The sequence below is a fragment of the Adelges cooleyi genome, unplaced genomic scaffold (genome assembly GCF_023614345.1).
Source record: "Adelges cooleyi isolate 19-005CV unplaced genomic scaffold, UGA_ACOO_1.1 ACOO_flye_CR_arks_rails_tigmint_CR_PRNA_30, whole genome shotgun sequence".
NCBI classification, from domain to species: domain Eukaryota; kingdom Metazoa; phylum Arthropoda; class Insecta; order Hemiptera; family Adelgidae; genus Adelges; species Adelges cooleyi.
The window spans coordinates 17,352,263-17,368,499 of record NW_026095971.1 but is presented as its reverse complement, the minus strand read 5'-3'; the positions used below and the strand labels follow the sequence as shown (position 1 = coordinate 17,368,499).

Sequence of the window (16,237 nt, the reverse complement as noted above, 5' to 3'; positions counted from 1 at the left end):
AAAGCGATGGTGCCAAGTTTAAAACGGGATTCACCTATCATATATAGTAATATGTATTTGTATGTACATATCCACGATTTCCTCTCGGATATGTGTACGAGAAGAGATGATACGTTAAAAATATGTGGTGTGTGAAAAATGTAACGTAGGAAATAAAAATCGGGATTCTCCAGAGGGGAAATATTGTTGGAAATCTACTATTCGCCCGGGAAAAATATGTATATCCGTCCGTTCCCTCCCCTCTGCCTTTACCGGCGAGTCTCGGTTAAAGAACTCTCTCGTCGGAATCAAAACATTTTTGCCGTCGAACGAAATAACATTATTTAAAGAAATATCGCTCTGCTCGAATAATAATAGTATGATAATCGTCCTTTTTGAAATAACTTTTCCGTTTGTTTGTTTTTTTCTGTCTAACGTTGATCGAAAAAGTTGAGTAATCCGCTTGCAGCGGAAAAGAGTACCACTCATTGAACCTTTTTTTTCGAGTTTCTATAAAAAAATAGTATTTTTGAATATAACACGCCCTGCGAAATTAGTACGACGGCTCCAGTACATTTGCGTCACTGCCGTTCTATGTTATATTATATACTTTACTAAAAAGTAATACGGCCCTTCTCTCTCTTTTTTTTTTTGGTTCTGATAAATTGAATCTCGCTCGACAGCGCGACGGTTTAGAAAAAACACCCTTAAAACGAAGGAAATAGCATTTTTTTGTTGTGCTTACCGTATAGATAGGTAGGATAACGCGATTTGGTAACAAATTCGATATGGTCGCAGAGTGCACGCCGGTCTAAGGATCGTAAAATTGTATCATAATGATATTTAGCCCCTCCTGCCGAGCCACAACGCTGACATAATATAATCTGTACTGGAAAATTCTATTTACATTTTTTTTCTTCAAATAGTCGTCATGAATTTTTCATCATAGCCGTCGGCGACGTCTGGCGATGATTATTTGGGGATTTCCAAGTGGCTTCAAGTGAATCCCCGTTGGAATTGGTTTTGATAAATTATGCGCATTTAAATACAGGCTCTCGAACCCTCAGTGGGAGATATTTTCATCCGTTTCAGTTAGGATACAGAGTCGTATAATAACACAAGTATTACAGTGTCTAGACACAGGCGGAAATGGATTGGAATCTTTGTGCATCGATGGAGACACAGGTCATATAGTAATAGGTTAGTCCTCAACAATTAGTTTACATACCTACATGCTAGCATACATTGTGTGTTATGAGAAAGCCAATTTCAACGAATGGCGAATAGGGATCTGAATATTCTATGGATATAATATACTAATTATATTTAGTTGACATAATATGATAAGTGGACCAACGATTTGAGTGAGTCGGTGTCATTTTTAATATAATAACACTAAATACAGCGATGTCGGTGTGCATATTATTACAAACAGATTAGATTCCAACGCATCGGACGATCATAATAATATAATATATGCAGTTTTTTTTGGTTCATAAAATTGTACCGTAAAAAAGTAATTTATAGGGCCATAAATTAAAAAAGTTCACCTCCCTTCTTAAAAGGGATGTAAACACGTGATCAGTAAGCCACGTTTTTTTTTTTGACGAATAATAATTGTAACCTTGTAGTTTTTTTAATTTTTTGTTATTTGAAAGTAATTATTACTTTGAGTTATGATAATTCCTGAAGATCATATCGTCTTTGTCGTCACTATGTCTCGACCCCGCTGTGCTGGGATTTTTATTTTTAACCTTTTACAAAAAGAAGAAAATAATAGGTGTGGTTTTATTGAAACCATAGAATGAAATAGTATGCAATATATTACGAAAAAATAATTCAAGGACTAACTAGGACATGAACCAGCAGTACACTTCTTTTGTAGATTTTATCGTAAATGTCTGTGATGAATATTTTACACTATATTTACTTTACTGCGCCTACGACAGAGATTCTGCAATCCATAGAATATATAGCATATTTTGTGCAATTATAATGAACACACCACAATAAGAGGTGGGTTAAAAATATATATTGTATGCATTAATGTTTTGCTGTACCAAGTGAATCTGATTACTGAAAATCAATACATTATTAGTCTGGAATAATTAGATTATATTCGTTTGTCTGAAAATGTGTTGAAGGTTTCAGGAATATACAATTACGCTCTCTCATCGTTGAAATCCCCTCTATCTCCTATAAATCCCTTGGATCTTTACTATGGATAGCCACGACTTAAATCACCCATATTTGTGTCCAGCAGCTTCTGATGGTATTAACCATGAAACATACAATTCATGTTTGCACATGCGACAACTGTTATTATAATTCTTGTTTTCCTGATATGTTTATTGGGGCCATTTCCCCAAAATAGATGTTGGACAAAAAAATTAATAAACGATTGATTTATCCCATAGTAAATCTCCACCCCTACTACTTATATTTTATCAGTGGATCTCTTCTATCCCTTTATTGTTTATTTCTTTTATCAGATTTCAAAGGGTAAAACATTATACTTTGACGAGTCTTTACTTAAATTGTTTTAATTATATTTTAAAGCGATTAAAAAAACAATTAGACTTGCTTCACATGATCAATACTACCATTATTATTATATACTAGTAATTGTTTCAAATGTTTTTCAAGCTTTACTAATTTGATTGTACATAGTGTAATTAATAATTTTCGTTTAGATATTTTATTTTTGTTTTATTTTTAGTAGTTTATAACACCTATTTAACAATAATTGTTGGTTATATAATTAAAAATAATAATATAAAAATAAAACATTTTATAAGGATTATGCGATATTTGAATAGAACAAAATGTCAAATATATAATATTATTGTCAATACTGAAGTATTTTGTATACTCGCCCAGGGTTTGGCAATTTGGTTGTCGGTTTCGTGGTTAACGAAAAGTGACAGCGGAAAACAAGAGTTAAAATAGAACGATAGACAGGAGTAGTTCAACGAGAAACATGACAAAACGTCAAGTCCAATTCATCGACAGTGACCTCGTCTGAACGTTCAGGGTCGTAGTAAAATGACACACACTGTAGGAAATGACAAAATACTGTTTTTTTTTTCATACGAAGAAGTCATCGGTGCTGTCGTTCATATAAACTTTGTGATTTTCGCAAAATGCTACCTACAATATTTAGTTGTATATTAATTGGTGTTTGGTCTGCGGTAACCAGATAGTATTAAATAAAATATTAAAAAAAAAAAAAAGGAAAATCATAATTTTTCGGCAATATTTTGCTATGTCATTTTTGATTGAAAATTATTTGACTGTTTGTACAACACCGCATATGTGACCTCTTAAAGTTGAAATTAATTTTGAAAATCTATATGTACAATGGCGGCTAAGACGAAGTTGTCCGTACCTCTTTCGAAAGGTAGGTTTAAAAAAATAAAGGTTTTCCATAGAGTTTATAATTTATTTTTTTAATACTATATATAATATAACAAACGGATAAGGCCTCAGGAGGCAAACCTATCAGGTTTTTGTAACAATCTACTGTTTTTACCTAACCGACGAATTTGTTGGTAGAAAGGGCATGGAAAGAAAGGGTCATTCGAAAAGATGAGTACAATTTTATTGTAAGGAGGCGCTCTGAAGTCTCTTTAAAATACCTTGAGACGGTTAGTTTTTAATGATATTTCGTGTCAGAGTGTACATAAAACATATTTATGTAAGAATGTGTTGAAGCTTTCGCGGATTTAAATATCACATGAATAATTTTCGGATATATCCGCGTCAATGGTTGTTAACCAACGTTTCGGACCCTTTGCAGGGTCCATCTTCAGGGTCATGTCACGACTGTTCCGCTGCCGTGATTGTACTGACTCAACGTTAACCAACGTTTCGGACTGGGTCCGATACGTTGGTTAACAACCATTGACGCGGATATATCCGAAAATTATTCATGTGATATTTATGTAATTTATGGCTTTAATAAATCTAATTCTTCGTGGTTGAAATGTTACCCAGAGTTCATAAACCCTACACTTTGTCCCCAGAGGAAATGGCGTCGGTGGTGTTCTGCGCGGTCGAAATTTGTCTCAAATTGCTTTTGAAACAGAACCGTTTCGGCAAAGTTAAAACTATTTCACTGTAAACTTTATAAATTCTGTAGCAACCGCAGTGTGAGGTCAACAATTGAGCGGTGAACTCTCGCCACTTTAACGACTTGATATTATACCTATCGGCTATCTCTAAAACACATATTTTTAGTTTCGGTTAAATTCGACTAAAAACGTTGCTGAAGACGTTACGAAGTGTGTCAGCGGTCAAAATGTAGTAAAGAGGGATGTATATTCAGTTGTACAGCGGTGAATGAGGTAGTGCATAGTAAAGTATCCCTTTCTTTGTGTGTGCACCCCTCGAGGGCGGTGGTGGTATAGCGCCGCCGGGACTTGTCCCATCTCGGGACCGTCACACGAGTTTTCCCACCCAAAAATTAGGGAGAAAGGGCGTTATTTCTGGGGGAGACCTTTGAGTAATAACGGTTTTTTTTTACTCCGTCCGACATATGTCGTCGAGCGAGGAGGTACGCTGTACAAACAGAGCCACTGCCACCGAGTCTCGTTCGTGACCGTGTTGTACAGTCGGTTTGTAAAGAAACGCACATACAGTTTATAAGTGTAATAATCGTGGTTTTTGTTTCTCTTTTTGCCGTAGATGTTGACAATGCGAAGCAACAACGGTCTGACCCGAGAACACGACCGGCAGGTCCGGTTGCACTCGGTCCGGACCGACCTGGAGTTGGACTTACCACCCCGGATCCATTTGCCGGACGGCGAAGAGTACCCGTATGGTAGCATGGCCAAGTTGCATCTGCGAAACTCCGAACAGGTATATACCTACATAATATAGAACTGGATTCTTCCAACATAATAATATTATGCAATCAGCACTCGTACACACGGGCAGACGGTACCGAGGAAACTCGAAGTCTTAGGTACTCGAGATTTCAAAACGCTAAAGTTTTAGCAATGACGTTGTCGGAACAGATTAGGTGTAAACTTTTTCCTTCTTATGCCTGGTCGCGCAAAATACTTATAAACTCAATTAAAATTTTAAAGATCTGTAATAACGCCCGCTGAATTGTGTTCAATCAACCAATACTTTTTTGTTGATTCGTTTAACAATTATTACCTCGCGTTCGTGCAATCCTGCTTTAGGATATTTACTATATTTTAAGTTCAATAAAAAATAATGGCAGCTCTAAATCTCATAATGCAATAACCGCGTATCTCACTACCAGTTTTTTTTTTTTACTTATTCTATCCAAGGGCTAGGCCCAGACGTTCGGGTATCTACCACGTGATATTTATGAGTTGTTTTTCCACAGGAACGAGAAATTTACCAAAAGTGTATCAGGGGACCACCTAACCGGACGATATGGCCGTCGGCTTCGGATTGCAGTGGCAAACTGTCACAGCAGCCCCATCGGTCCAGTTCGACGTCCGGTCTGACGTTATCAGGGTCTTCTTCCGAGATGGATTCCGTACTACGGTGCAATAGCATGACCTCCAGGTACATACATTAAACTACATAAAACAACACTGTGGCAAACGTGCATTCACGAGATGGATGCACACAGATTAGATTAAATTGGAGAGGACATGTAAAAAATGAGGTCGCCGTCTTCTCGTTTACCTATCCTAAAATTACTTATCCATACACCACTAACGTGTAGAACTAACATAGTATTTTTTTTTAATTGAGATTCTGCATAGTACTAATTTGATAAACGAGAAGACATATTATGATTCGTTTTACTATCGCTATACTTTTGTCTATAGGTGTTTGTCGAAGGCTACCATGGGATTTCCTTCAGCCGTGGACGACATCCAAAGCCTGTCTAGTCTGACCATGGTGCCGTGTCTAAGTCACGTGGACAAACAGCAAACGATGAGCCAATAGTCGCTTGCTGCTATCCATTGCCACAGCCCAAAGCCCAAAGCCACGTGCAAAGTACTGAACGATATCATTTTTATGGGGAAAAAAAGAAAAGAAAACGTGGACAAAACAAGCTTTCCGACGACCCAATGTCGTCGCCAAGGCGGTGCCATTATATGTATCATCAACATTTATAGTATAACGGTATCCTCTTTTGAACTCACAAAGGCCCGCCGCGCACTTGTGTTATTATAATAATAATACCTAATAATAATGTACCGACGTGAGACATTTTATAAGACTTTTTTTGTATGGGGGTTTTGATTTCAGTTTTTTTTTTGTTTTGCGGGGACTTTATGTCGATAATCGGACACACGCGATCGAGACGGTACACGAGCGAATATATTTTTAATTATAATAATATATTAATCGTGTGTATATTTTGATAATCCGCGTAATTATGTGATAAAAAAAACAATACTATTATTAATATTGTAATACACGCAATAAGTTTGTAACAGATTTAATATCTTACGTGTATTAACTGCATTTTTATACACATACTTATATACAATATATACATATATAGTGATAATACTGATATAGCTAATTGGAATCAATTTTTTTTTCTTTTTATTTATTGTAATTTTTCGCGTATATTAGATTTATAACGATTTTTTTTTTTACCACTATTATTTGTGTAACTATAATGATAATAAATAATAATAGTTTATGATCTTACCGTAATGTTGCTTTCGGTTTGGAAACGAAACAAAGACTCTCTGGTCTTTGTCTGGTCGGTCGAGTACACGTTTTTAGTCGTTTCTGTTTTATCGATTGTGGACGAATAGTGTTGCCGGTGTTGGTGCTGTTGCCTATATTGTACTCCTGACACTGATTTTTTACCGACTGTATGTATAATTGAGGTGAACTTGTAAAAAACTACTCTATAATTATTATGGCAATACGTCATGATTTAACTTATGTGTTAATGGTGTATGGACTTTTTTTATTATCACTACTTACAATCCTTACTGATCTTACGCGGATCCGATTGTAAACGAATAATAATAATTATATAATAATATTCTTACCCCGAGGCAACAGTGCGTGTCTCCGTTTATCCTCGGTGTCTTATTGTAAAGGCTAATAAGATCGGCGGTATACTATACTAATATTAATAGCAATTATTGTATTTCTATGATTTTTTTTATTCTTTTATCGTTTTCGATCGACCAGATAGACTATTATTATGTTGTATTACTATTGTTATTATTATTATAGCTACACAATTATGTTTATAATGTTCATTTTTTTAAATTATTATTATTATCATCATTATTATTATTCTAAATGAAATAGTGTCTAGTCATTTCGTTAACACTTTATTTAGCAAATTGTTTTGTTGTTTCTATCGACCGGATTTGTGTAAAAATACAAAATATTGATTTTTGCCGGGATCGACAAACACGGTACTCATAGCCGTTCATTATACATTATTTATTATTACTACTGTAAGTTATTATTATTATTATTAATATTATTTTCAATCGACGTCGTTTGATCAATATTACAATCATTCGGTTTAGTCAATGGCGGTTATTTATCAAAAATAGATAATATAATATTTTGATTGTAAAACAAATTTTCCATCAACGGTGGCAAAACAGCGAAATGACATAAAAAAATTTTTTTTACAAAAATGTCTCAATTTCGTATAGGTCATTAATGGAAAATGGTTGAGTGATAAGGGAGAACCACGTTAAGTATAGTATAATTTATAAAAAAAAAAACCAAACGATTATGATTGATATAGACTATGCAATGTTGGATAATAATAATAATAATAATACTAATAAAACCAATAATGGTAATTAGGTAATAATCATTATAAAAAATAGTAGAAAACAGTTTTTTAAAACATTTTATTTCATTAGTTAAACAAAATTAATAATAATAATTATAATATGTCTATAAATACATTATATAAATATATATTATATATTTATATAATATAATTTCTATACAATGTAGTTGACATTGTGATAACTTATGATTTTATTTTCTGTTTTGTCTTGTACAAAAAAAATCTCTTTGGTTTTACTTTTTATTTCTTTGTACAATAAAAAAAAAATTGTAAAACTAATAACTATTGTCATTTTAATAATAATTATAATCTACATCATATTATTATTACAACCAAAAAACACTCTTATTTAGAATATATTATTATTATTATTTTTATTTTATTTATTTATTAATTGTTATGCTTGTAAACAACAACAAAACTTTTAACGTCATTTATTTAAGTGTAAATACAAAAAAAAACAAGAATATAATTTATGTAATGTATATTGTTATTACAATAATGATATGTATGTGTAAAAAAATTTGATGGCATATATGCAGTGATATGTGGGTAGGGACCCAAATTTTATTATTTTATGTAATTATTCATTTCAGTTGTTATTTCGGAGCGAACGAACCGCCAAAAATAATAATAATTAAAAAAAGAATTATGATAAAAAAAATAATGAAATAAAAACATTTTATTAGCTAATTAAAAATATATTTCTGTATTATGAATCACTTTTTTTTCTTTTGTTATAATCTCTACAATAGCATTTATCAGTTGTCTAAGTCTCTCCAGTCTTCGTCGTTGGGGGCCGTAAAATGCACCCTGAAGGGTAATTGTTGTGTCAACATGTCCAGTGTCGACTCGTTCAACGGGTTCTCTGAGAAATCCGCTTCTTTCAATTGTCTCAAACACGACTCCAACGATTTGAAATTAACATCTAAAAGTCATCAACGATATTATAACGTCATGCTATTTAAACACAACCAAATACAATAATGATCAATAACGGCTGGCATGTCAAACACCTCCCCAAAATTCTTTTTTACACCCCCGGCCACCCTAGACATAATTGTTTTTTCATAATGGTTAGAGTAAAGCAATAATTGCTAGTATATAAACGTTATTTATTTATTTGTTTACCAATTATAAAATTGTGGCTGGCAATAAGCGTGCACAATTCTTTTAGCTCACTGATCGATTCTGGTAACTCGACAAAAGAATTGTGAGAGATATTCAGTTTCTGAAGAGATTTCATCTCCGATAGTTGATTTGGCAATTTACTGATTTGATTATGAGATAAATTCAACTCTGTAAAAAAAAATCAAGCGAGAAACGTTTAATGGCCGTACAATTATACATTTCTATCATGATAAAATATAATTTGACGTTTTAAAACAATTGTAGCAAATAACGATTGCATAATAGACTTAATATACCTAATACAAAACACATTATTAAAATAGACAGTAGGCACACATGGTTTTTTTTTTGTAATGTATGTAATTTGTTAACGTCAGTGATGATAGATATTCGAGATTTAATATTGCATCCAAAAATGAACTATTAAAAAACTAGTATAAAAATAGAATTAGCCTAAAAAATTATAAGGCAGATCCTTATTTGTCGATATTGTATTATACCGTACTAATTTATTGTTTTTACGTAAACAATAACGTTGTTTATGACAAGACCAAAACATTGTAATTTTGTCTATGCATTATTGCACGCAATTTATTGTATGATTGATATGCTATAGATAAAAATTAAATAATAGGGATGCGTGTAAAGTATATAAAATAAATAGCCGATATTTGAATAGGGTTTAGCAATTATCTCAACGTGGTGCTAGAACATTGGCAATATAAATTGGCATGGGTCATTTTTTAATTTTAACTAGTCAAAAATGTTAAGCCCTTTTCAGATTTGTTTTTTAATCAGCAATATATTGTATAATCAATACTCAATAGTATAGACAAGAAGATAGTCGATATAGTAAATTTGTCATAATTTGTCAGAAATCATAAAATTTCAGCTATTTAATGATAAATTTGTCATTTTTGTCTAAACACATATTATTGTGTCTAATATGGTCATTATTAACTTCATAATGGACAAATACGAAATCTTATCAAGTAATAATTATTATTCGAGTAATTTTAAGGGTAAAAATTGTTTGCAAACCGTTAAAGCATTTGCCTAAATATGTAATCTAAAATTTAAAAAAACATTATTGTCGGTTTATACTATTGCAATAACTGCGATTTTTAAAAATATTTTCAATATTGTACTCAACCCAAGCGTTCACTAAGTGTTAAATATAACAACGTTTATGTAAATTACTTCTGGGTAATTATTGCTTCCTAGTTAGGAAATTAGCTCGCTAGGTTGTTAATTAGGTCTGGAGAATTATTTTCGAAGCTTCTAATTACGATTTTTAATCCTTGAAAAAAGACTAACCATAACACTTGGACAACATCATCATTTTAGTGTAAAATAAACAATACTAAAACATTAATTGTATCGCATTTCTTGCAAGGGTCCAGAAGAGTGTTTGTGTTTTAATAGTTTATAATTAATATAATATTTGATTTGATTTAAAAACAATTTTAAAATGCAAAAAGCATTGTATTAGTAATTTTGAAAAGTGAAAACAATGCATTATTAATACATTATACAACCGAAACAGTTCTGTAGACACATTGTTTTATACAATATTAGAAGGACTTATATAGTAAACATAATTGCTTTAACAACGTTGTGTTAAATAAGTAAAATCGTATCATTGTGACATAGGCTATTTATCATAAATTTAACATTTATAGTTAGGTACTCAAAGTTCTACTTTGTTTATTAGATTATTATGACTTATAGATATACTCAAATGTGCAAATAGGGGGCTTGGAAAGATACCTATTAGTCTCCCTATCACTAGTTGAAATCGGATAGCCAAATTATTCCTAATTATTAAAATATATAATAACTAAAAGTCTGCAGATCTAAGTTAAGTTCATTCTCGATATAATAATAATAATATGTGGATTTGAAGTGATAAGAGGTTAAGAAATTTATATTTTAATTACTTTTACAAAAATGAGTTTTTGGTTGTACAATATTTATATTATATACTAAACGTCTATGATTAAAAATTATTCAATTTACCACATCTTTTATTTATATTAAAAATAACCAATTTACAATAATTAATGTAGTAGAGTTATTTTCGGTAAAAACTATTTTCTTTGAAATAATATTGAAATATTTTATTTACCTATTTGAATAAGTATTTTCAAATATATTATAAATGAATTATACGCACAGCTACATGATGATTACATATCATAAAATAAATACATGTCGTTTTATTCACTTAGTTTTATACTTATTGATAATTATTACAACTTTATAATAGAATAATGAAAGTTAGTTATCAAATGTTTTACATTTTAAGAGGATCTGACGTGGTAGTGTAAAAGAATGATAATTATTCGAATAGTTGGCCTAATTTTTAAAAATTAGGCATTGAATCCAAGTATTCGAATACCTCAACAATTTGATTAGTCTAATGTAAATCACAACCCTAATACATGGTTGGATTGATAAGCACAAAATAGGTTGACATAAAATAGATGGATATAAGATTGTTATATCCAAGTTTTCATATTGTGACTGTGTGGCATATTCACTAAGTGCAAGTGAATAGGTTAATAGGCCTAATACAACCGACATTTTACCAAGTTTTTTAAGTGTTTCTATTTGTGTTTTAACATAAAATATTGATTTTTCTCCTAAAAATACCTAAATACGTTAATGAGTGGTGGTCTCTTTTTAGCAAAATAAGCGATATACTAATAGATTCGATAACCAAATAAATCTACTAACAGAATTATAATGGTTATCAAAGTCGGATTGATTAAATAAAAAAAATTGAGAATCAGTCATAAACTTACGAACAACGCGTTAGGTTAGGTTATGGAGAATATCCGAGGATTTATTGCATGCGGTCTATTTTTAAGGAGTTTTGTATAGGCAATATTTAAGTAAAATAGTAATTTTAATTTACCGGTTAATTTGTATAAGTTTCAATGTATATTTTTTAATTAAAAATTTTTTTTTTATGAGTAACAGCCATTTTGGTTTACTGTTTAGCTTAGACCAAAAAGCTAGATACAATTTTGACTACATAGGATAGTCCTATTTGAGTTCTGTTAAAAGATTTGAGTTCTTTGGCTACATTACTATGTTATGTAGCAAGCCGATTTTCATTCAAAAATTTCAAATTCTTGTAGTTAATAAAATAAAATTTTCAATTTTTTCACTAATAAAACCAATTTATTTATAAAAAAAATCAAAAAATCTAAAATCTGTTTCTTACAAAACCCAGTAAAGTTGCCAAAGAACTCGTATATCTTTATTCTTTACAGAATGGAAATCGGACTATCCTAAGTAGTCGAAATTTTGTTTGGCATTTTGGTCTAAACGTCAAAAAAACAGATCGCATGCAATCCCTTTGAGACAGTTATTGAAGAGTTCAATGGAAATATTGTCTTCTAGTCACTAATTACTTGTACAGGCCATATTAACCCATGGATCAATAAATAAAAGCTTATTCGTTCTTCATAGTATGTAGTAACCTACATTAGGTTGGTACATCTATTTTATATTAGTCAGCATTAGGTTACTGATGTTTGCATTATGAACTTGCGCGATCAATGCAGTTTAAAATAAGTGCAGTTTTAGTGATATTACTGAAAACACTTTGATTGGTTAGAAAAAAACAAACACAGAACACTCAATACTCAACCATGTGGGTTGCGGTTTTAGTTGAAGTATAATATGAATCGACTGAATCATTGTGATGCTAAGGACCATTAGCGCACTTAAATACTTTACCTGTAATGGCCGTAAACCGCTCCGGGAACTTGGGGGGAAGTTTTGAAATTACGTTGTTGGATAAATCGCACGTGGTCAAGTTTGTGTTTTGCATGAGTAGGTAAATTGCGTCGGGAATCTGCATTAGTTGGCACTCTGACAGATCTAAAATAACATAAACAAAAAGATTTTTTTAGATTTATTTCCTACCGGCTGCGCAGTTGTCCTTTTAGCGCGCACATACAAAAAATAACCATTATTAAAATAAAATAAAAAAATTATACAACTGCAAATGACGAGCAATCTCGAGCAGGCCTTTCTCCATAATATAAATCAACTTTGTTTTCTTATGAAATATTCGTCGTGCGCCTTCGAGAAACGAGAAAATTTCTTGGTGCGTTAATAAAAACTAAAAATACTATTTTCGTACCTTTGTGTCGAGCTAATTGAGTCAAATAGCGCGATACGTTTTGTGCTTATTTATACCATTGAGTAGGTATATACATACAGAACACAATATGTGTATCGTATAATCTAATGCTTCTACGACGACGTTTATGTACAACAAAAGACAAAAGGTTTTTTTTTTGTTGTTGTGAAAGAATTACTTCTTCTTTAGGCCCGTCACGAAATACAACGCGTGGCGGGGATTAGCGGTCGCCCGTTCAGGAAGTCCACATGTAGACCGCACAAGGTCGACCTAAGTGATAGGTATGATACCTATAGGCATACTATGCATACTACAGTGTACACGCTTTCCGCGCAAATGTCCGTTTCAATGTCTATCAGCCATATAAGGTGCATAACCATCGCGCACAAACCGGAATCGACTAACTCATCGCAATGATTTTCATACTTAAAAAAAAATGTGTTTTTAAAAAACGTTGACACTTTGCGGAAACATAGTCTGTGGCACTTCCAATACTTTGTACTTTATACTCGATACAGGCTTAGGTTATAATGTTAATATAATATATTGTGGCCTATGCAAAAGCTGGCAAAGGGCTTTAAATATCATATCAATATTTTTCCTAACCAATTTTTAGCGAACACTGCAAAAATAAACATTTTTTTTTAACGTTTTAGATGGATGTTGGTCGGGTTTGGTATTTACATATATATATATATTTTTTTTTTTTTTTGATGGGGAGGCGGGAGTCCTAATAGCTTTGGGAAAACGCTTTAGACGAGGAAATTGGATTATGTATGCGCGCCGCCGTTGTTGCGGAAGCGTAGTAGGTATACGTCATAGTCAGGTGTTATTTTTTTTTTCCAAAGTCTGGTATACAAAAAGTACAAAAAAAACTTGACTGTACACCTAAGTGAAATTGTTATAAACGCGTAAACGAAATAACCGTTATACCGTTTACACGAGAATGTATCGTTGATCGCAAAACCCAAAGACACTGGTTAATGTGATTGGGTTATTGTAAAATTGTAAAACGTTGAAGCTGTATTGTTTCAACTTCAAGTGGTCAGTACTACAGTGGGTTAATGTCACACAACAACGAATATTTTCCAAATGCTCTGTTGAGATTAGATGGAAAATATTATAAGCATGTCATAATTATTGTTTGAGGATTTGGGAAAAAATTATTCAACTACTACATTTAAAATATAAGGAAATGTCGATAAAAAAATAGTGTTATTGTTATTGAATTTCCTGTTAAAGTATGGTGTAAACATAATATTATTTGGATAATACAATATTTCATAATTGGAAGGAATAATTTTGGAAGTATAAATATACATTGTCCCAGTCACAAGAAACATATTAAGGTCGAATAGGACATAGTAAGTATATGGGGCGAAAGTATAGGCAATTGTTAATTGTTTTTGCGAACAATTATAAATGATTTACATTATTCTCATTTCTTTACATTATATTTACGTTTAACCCTATCTCGAGGATAAAAATGAAAAAACCTTTATTTTTTAACCGTAGTGACTATTGAAAGTAAACATAATTTTTAAAATAAGTTTAGATCGTCTATCAACAGGTTAAAAGTTACAGTTACTGAATTTTGTAAATCTTTAACTACATAATAATTATTGGCCAGACTGTCTAGCTCTGGTGCTAATTAATTGTTTACACATCAAACACAATAATAAAAACGCCGGATCTTGCGAGTAAGTTATCTCACGGTCGACTGATACGCGGAGAAAGTCGGGAAATCTATTGTTATTATCTTAACGCGTTTACGATACTTATAATACACAGGGAATATAAAAACAGTAGCGTGTTTGAAGACAAAAAAGAAAAATCTTTAAAATATATTATGTTCAGCTATAAAATTATAACCTCAGTAATTATTAACCAGCCGCAAGTATGACTGAACGCTTTTTCTGTAGCATAAGTATGTATTTGGCAAAAAATAAAACAATCGTCAATCCGAGTGTGCTCGCGGGGTAACGCGTTCATACACACAGATCCGGTCTAGCGCAGAAGAATTTCTTAAGTGAATAAAATATAATATGTTTAAAAGCATAATAATTGCCTTTCGCAAGACCTAGCGGTGAGTGTTGATTGCGTTTTTTTTTATTTGTAATTTTTTAGCTTTGTAGAACAGCATGGTGGTCTAGAAATTATCATTAGAGTTCTATAAACACCACTCAAGTACCTTGTTGGTATAATAGCGAAATTTCAATTGTGCATCTCATTTTTTGTTTTCGAAAAGTCTAAAGTTGTAAAATTATCTAACACATAAAGACACTGTTTTGATTATAAAAACGTGTAAGATGTATCAAATAAAGAATAATACTAAAGTATACTCTGCGGTTGATTTGTGTGACACATTAATACAGTACTATACCATAACACACTTCCTGTGCTCTCAACATCCTAGGCACAACAAAGGGTGGCTGGAGCAACGTTACATTTGATAGTCTTTTTTTTCCAGAACAACTTTCTTTGCTGAATTGGAATGTTATGTAAGAGTTAGTACTCAAAATTAACCGGTAAATAGTGCAGAATGTGGTTTAACAGCCTTGTAGTATTTATCGGTTTAGGAAAAAAATACTCCCCAGTAAAATTTCAAAAAATATAACGTGCAACGTTGCCACAGCCACTCTTATGCTGTTACAGAATATAACTAAATGTAATATTATATACTATACAAAGGTCAAGGGTTCATTACCCAAATTGCAGCTCTCTTGCGCCTCGTTACAACGGTTGACCACGCGGATTACCGCGTTTCCGGCCAGTCTGGTCGTCACCAACGACATGGCAGCATAGTGGTTGTCAGCCACTTCCACTTCTGCCGCTTCGATTTCCTCTTCGATTGGCGGTCTCATTTTGGACAGGAGAAAAAAAAATGTGTATATTATCAGTTTTCTATTTCCTTTTCTTTCCAACGCCGGTTGTCGCGTTACACCGTATAGCGAATCGAACAAAGTGATGTGAAAAATGTGAGAAAACAAAAAAAAACAATTACAAAAAACTATATACCACGGACTGTGGATAACACACACAAACCGTAAGGGCACTCTGACGGGGACCGCGGACCGCCGGGCACTGTATACCGTACCAGACCGTCCGATGGGTTTTTATCATTTGTAACACAATGTGTATAATAATAATATACTACATCTGATGCAGCTATTTGACAATGGTACAGCGGC

General features: G+C 32.3%; 3 protein-coding genes across 4 annotated transcripts in view; 1 reads left to right on the top strand and 2 right to left on the bottom strand.

The window, feature by feature from the left end:
- Positions 1–7,687, top strand: part of LOC126838653 (uncharacterized) — a 52,317-nt gene extending 44,630 nt beyond the window's left edge. For both annotated transcript variants that reach the window (XM_050573254.1, XM_050573255.1), the window contains exons 4-6: positions 4,666–4,839; positions 5,339–5,523; positions 5,793–7,687. In XM_050573254.1, coding sequence (XP_050429211.1) covers positions 4,666–4,839; positions 5,339–5,523; positions 5,793–5,913 — 480 coding nt within the window. In that variant the 3' untranslated portion in view covers positions 5,914–7,687. The remainder of the gene's footprint in view (positions 1–4,665; positions 4,840–5,338; positions 5,524–5,792) is intronic.
- The window catches only part of LOC126838646 (uncharacterized), a 221,124-nt gene that overhangs the window by 201,853 nt on the left and 3,034 nt on the right, over positions 1–16,237 (bottom strand). The gene's annotated exons all lie outside the window — the stretch shown is intronic.
- LOC126838659 (malignant fibrous histiocytoma-amplified sequence 1-like) lies at positions 8,176–16,162 on the bottom strand. The gene is made up of 4 exons (XM_050573263.1): positions 15,754–16,162; positions 12,638–12,781; positions 8,888–9,055; positions 8,176–8,684 (listed from the first exon to the last, which is right to left on the bottom strand). The coding sequence occupies exons 1-4, from the start codon at positions 15,908–15,910 to the stop codon at positions 8,518–8,520; spliced, it is 636 nt and encodes a 211-aa protein (XP_050429220.1). The 5' UTR covers positions 15,911–16,162; the 3' UTR covers positions 8,176–8,517.

What these genes read in the sequence shown, in the direction of transcription:
- LOC126838659 (XM_050573263.1), bottom strand. Translation starts at nt 15,910, where the DNA reads ATGAGACCGCCAATCGAAGAGGAAATCGAAGCGGCAGAAGTGGAAGTG. An exon ending in GCAAGAGAGCTGCAATTTGG is followed by an intron (nt 12,782 to 15,753) that starts GTAATGAACCCT and finishes ATGTTATTTTAG; the next exon opens with ATCTGTCAGAGTGCCAACTA. An exon ending in CAGCCACAATTTTATAATTG is followed by an intron (nt 8,685 to 8,887) that starts GTAAACAAATAA and finishes GATGACTTTTAG; the next exon opens with ATGTTAATTTCAAATCGTTG.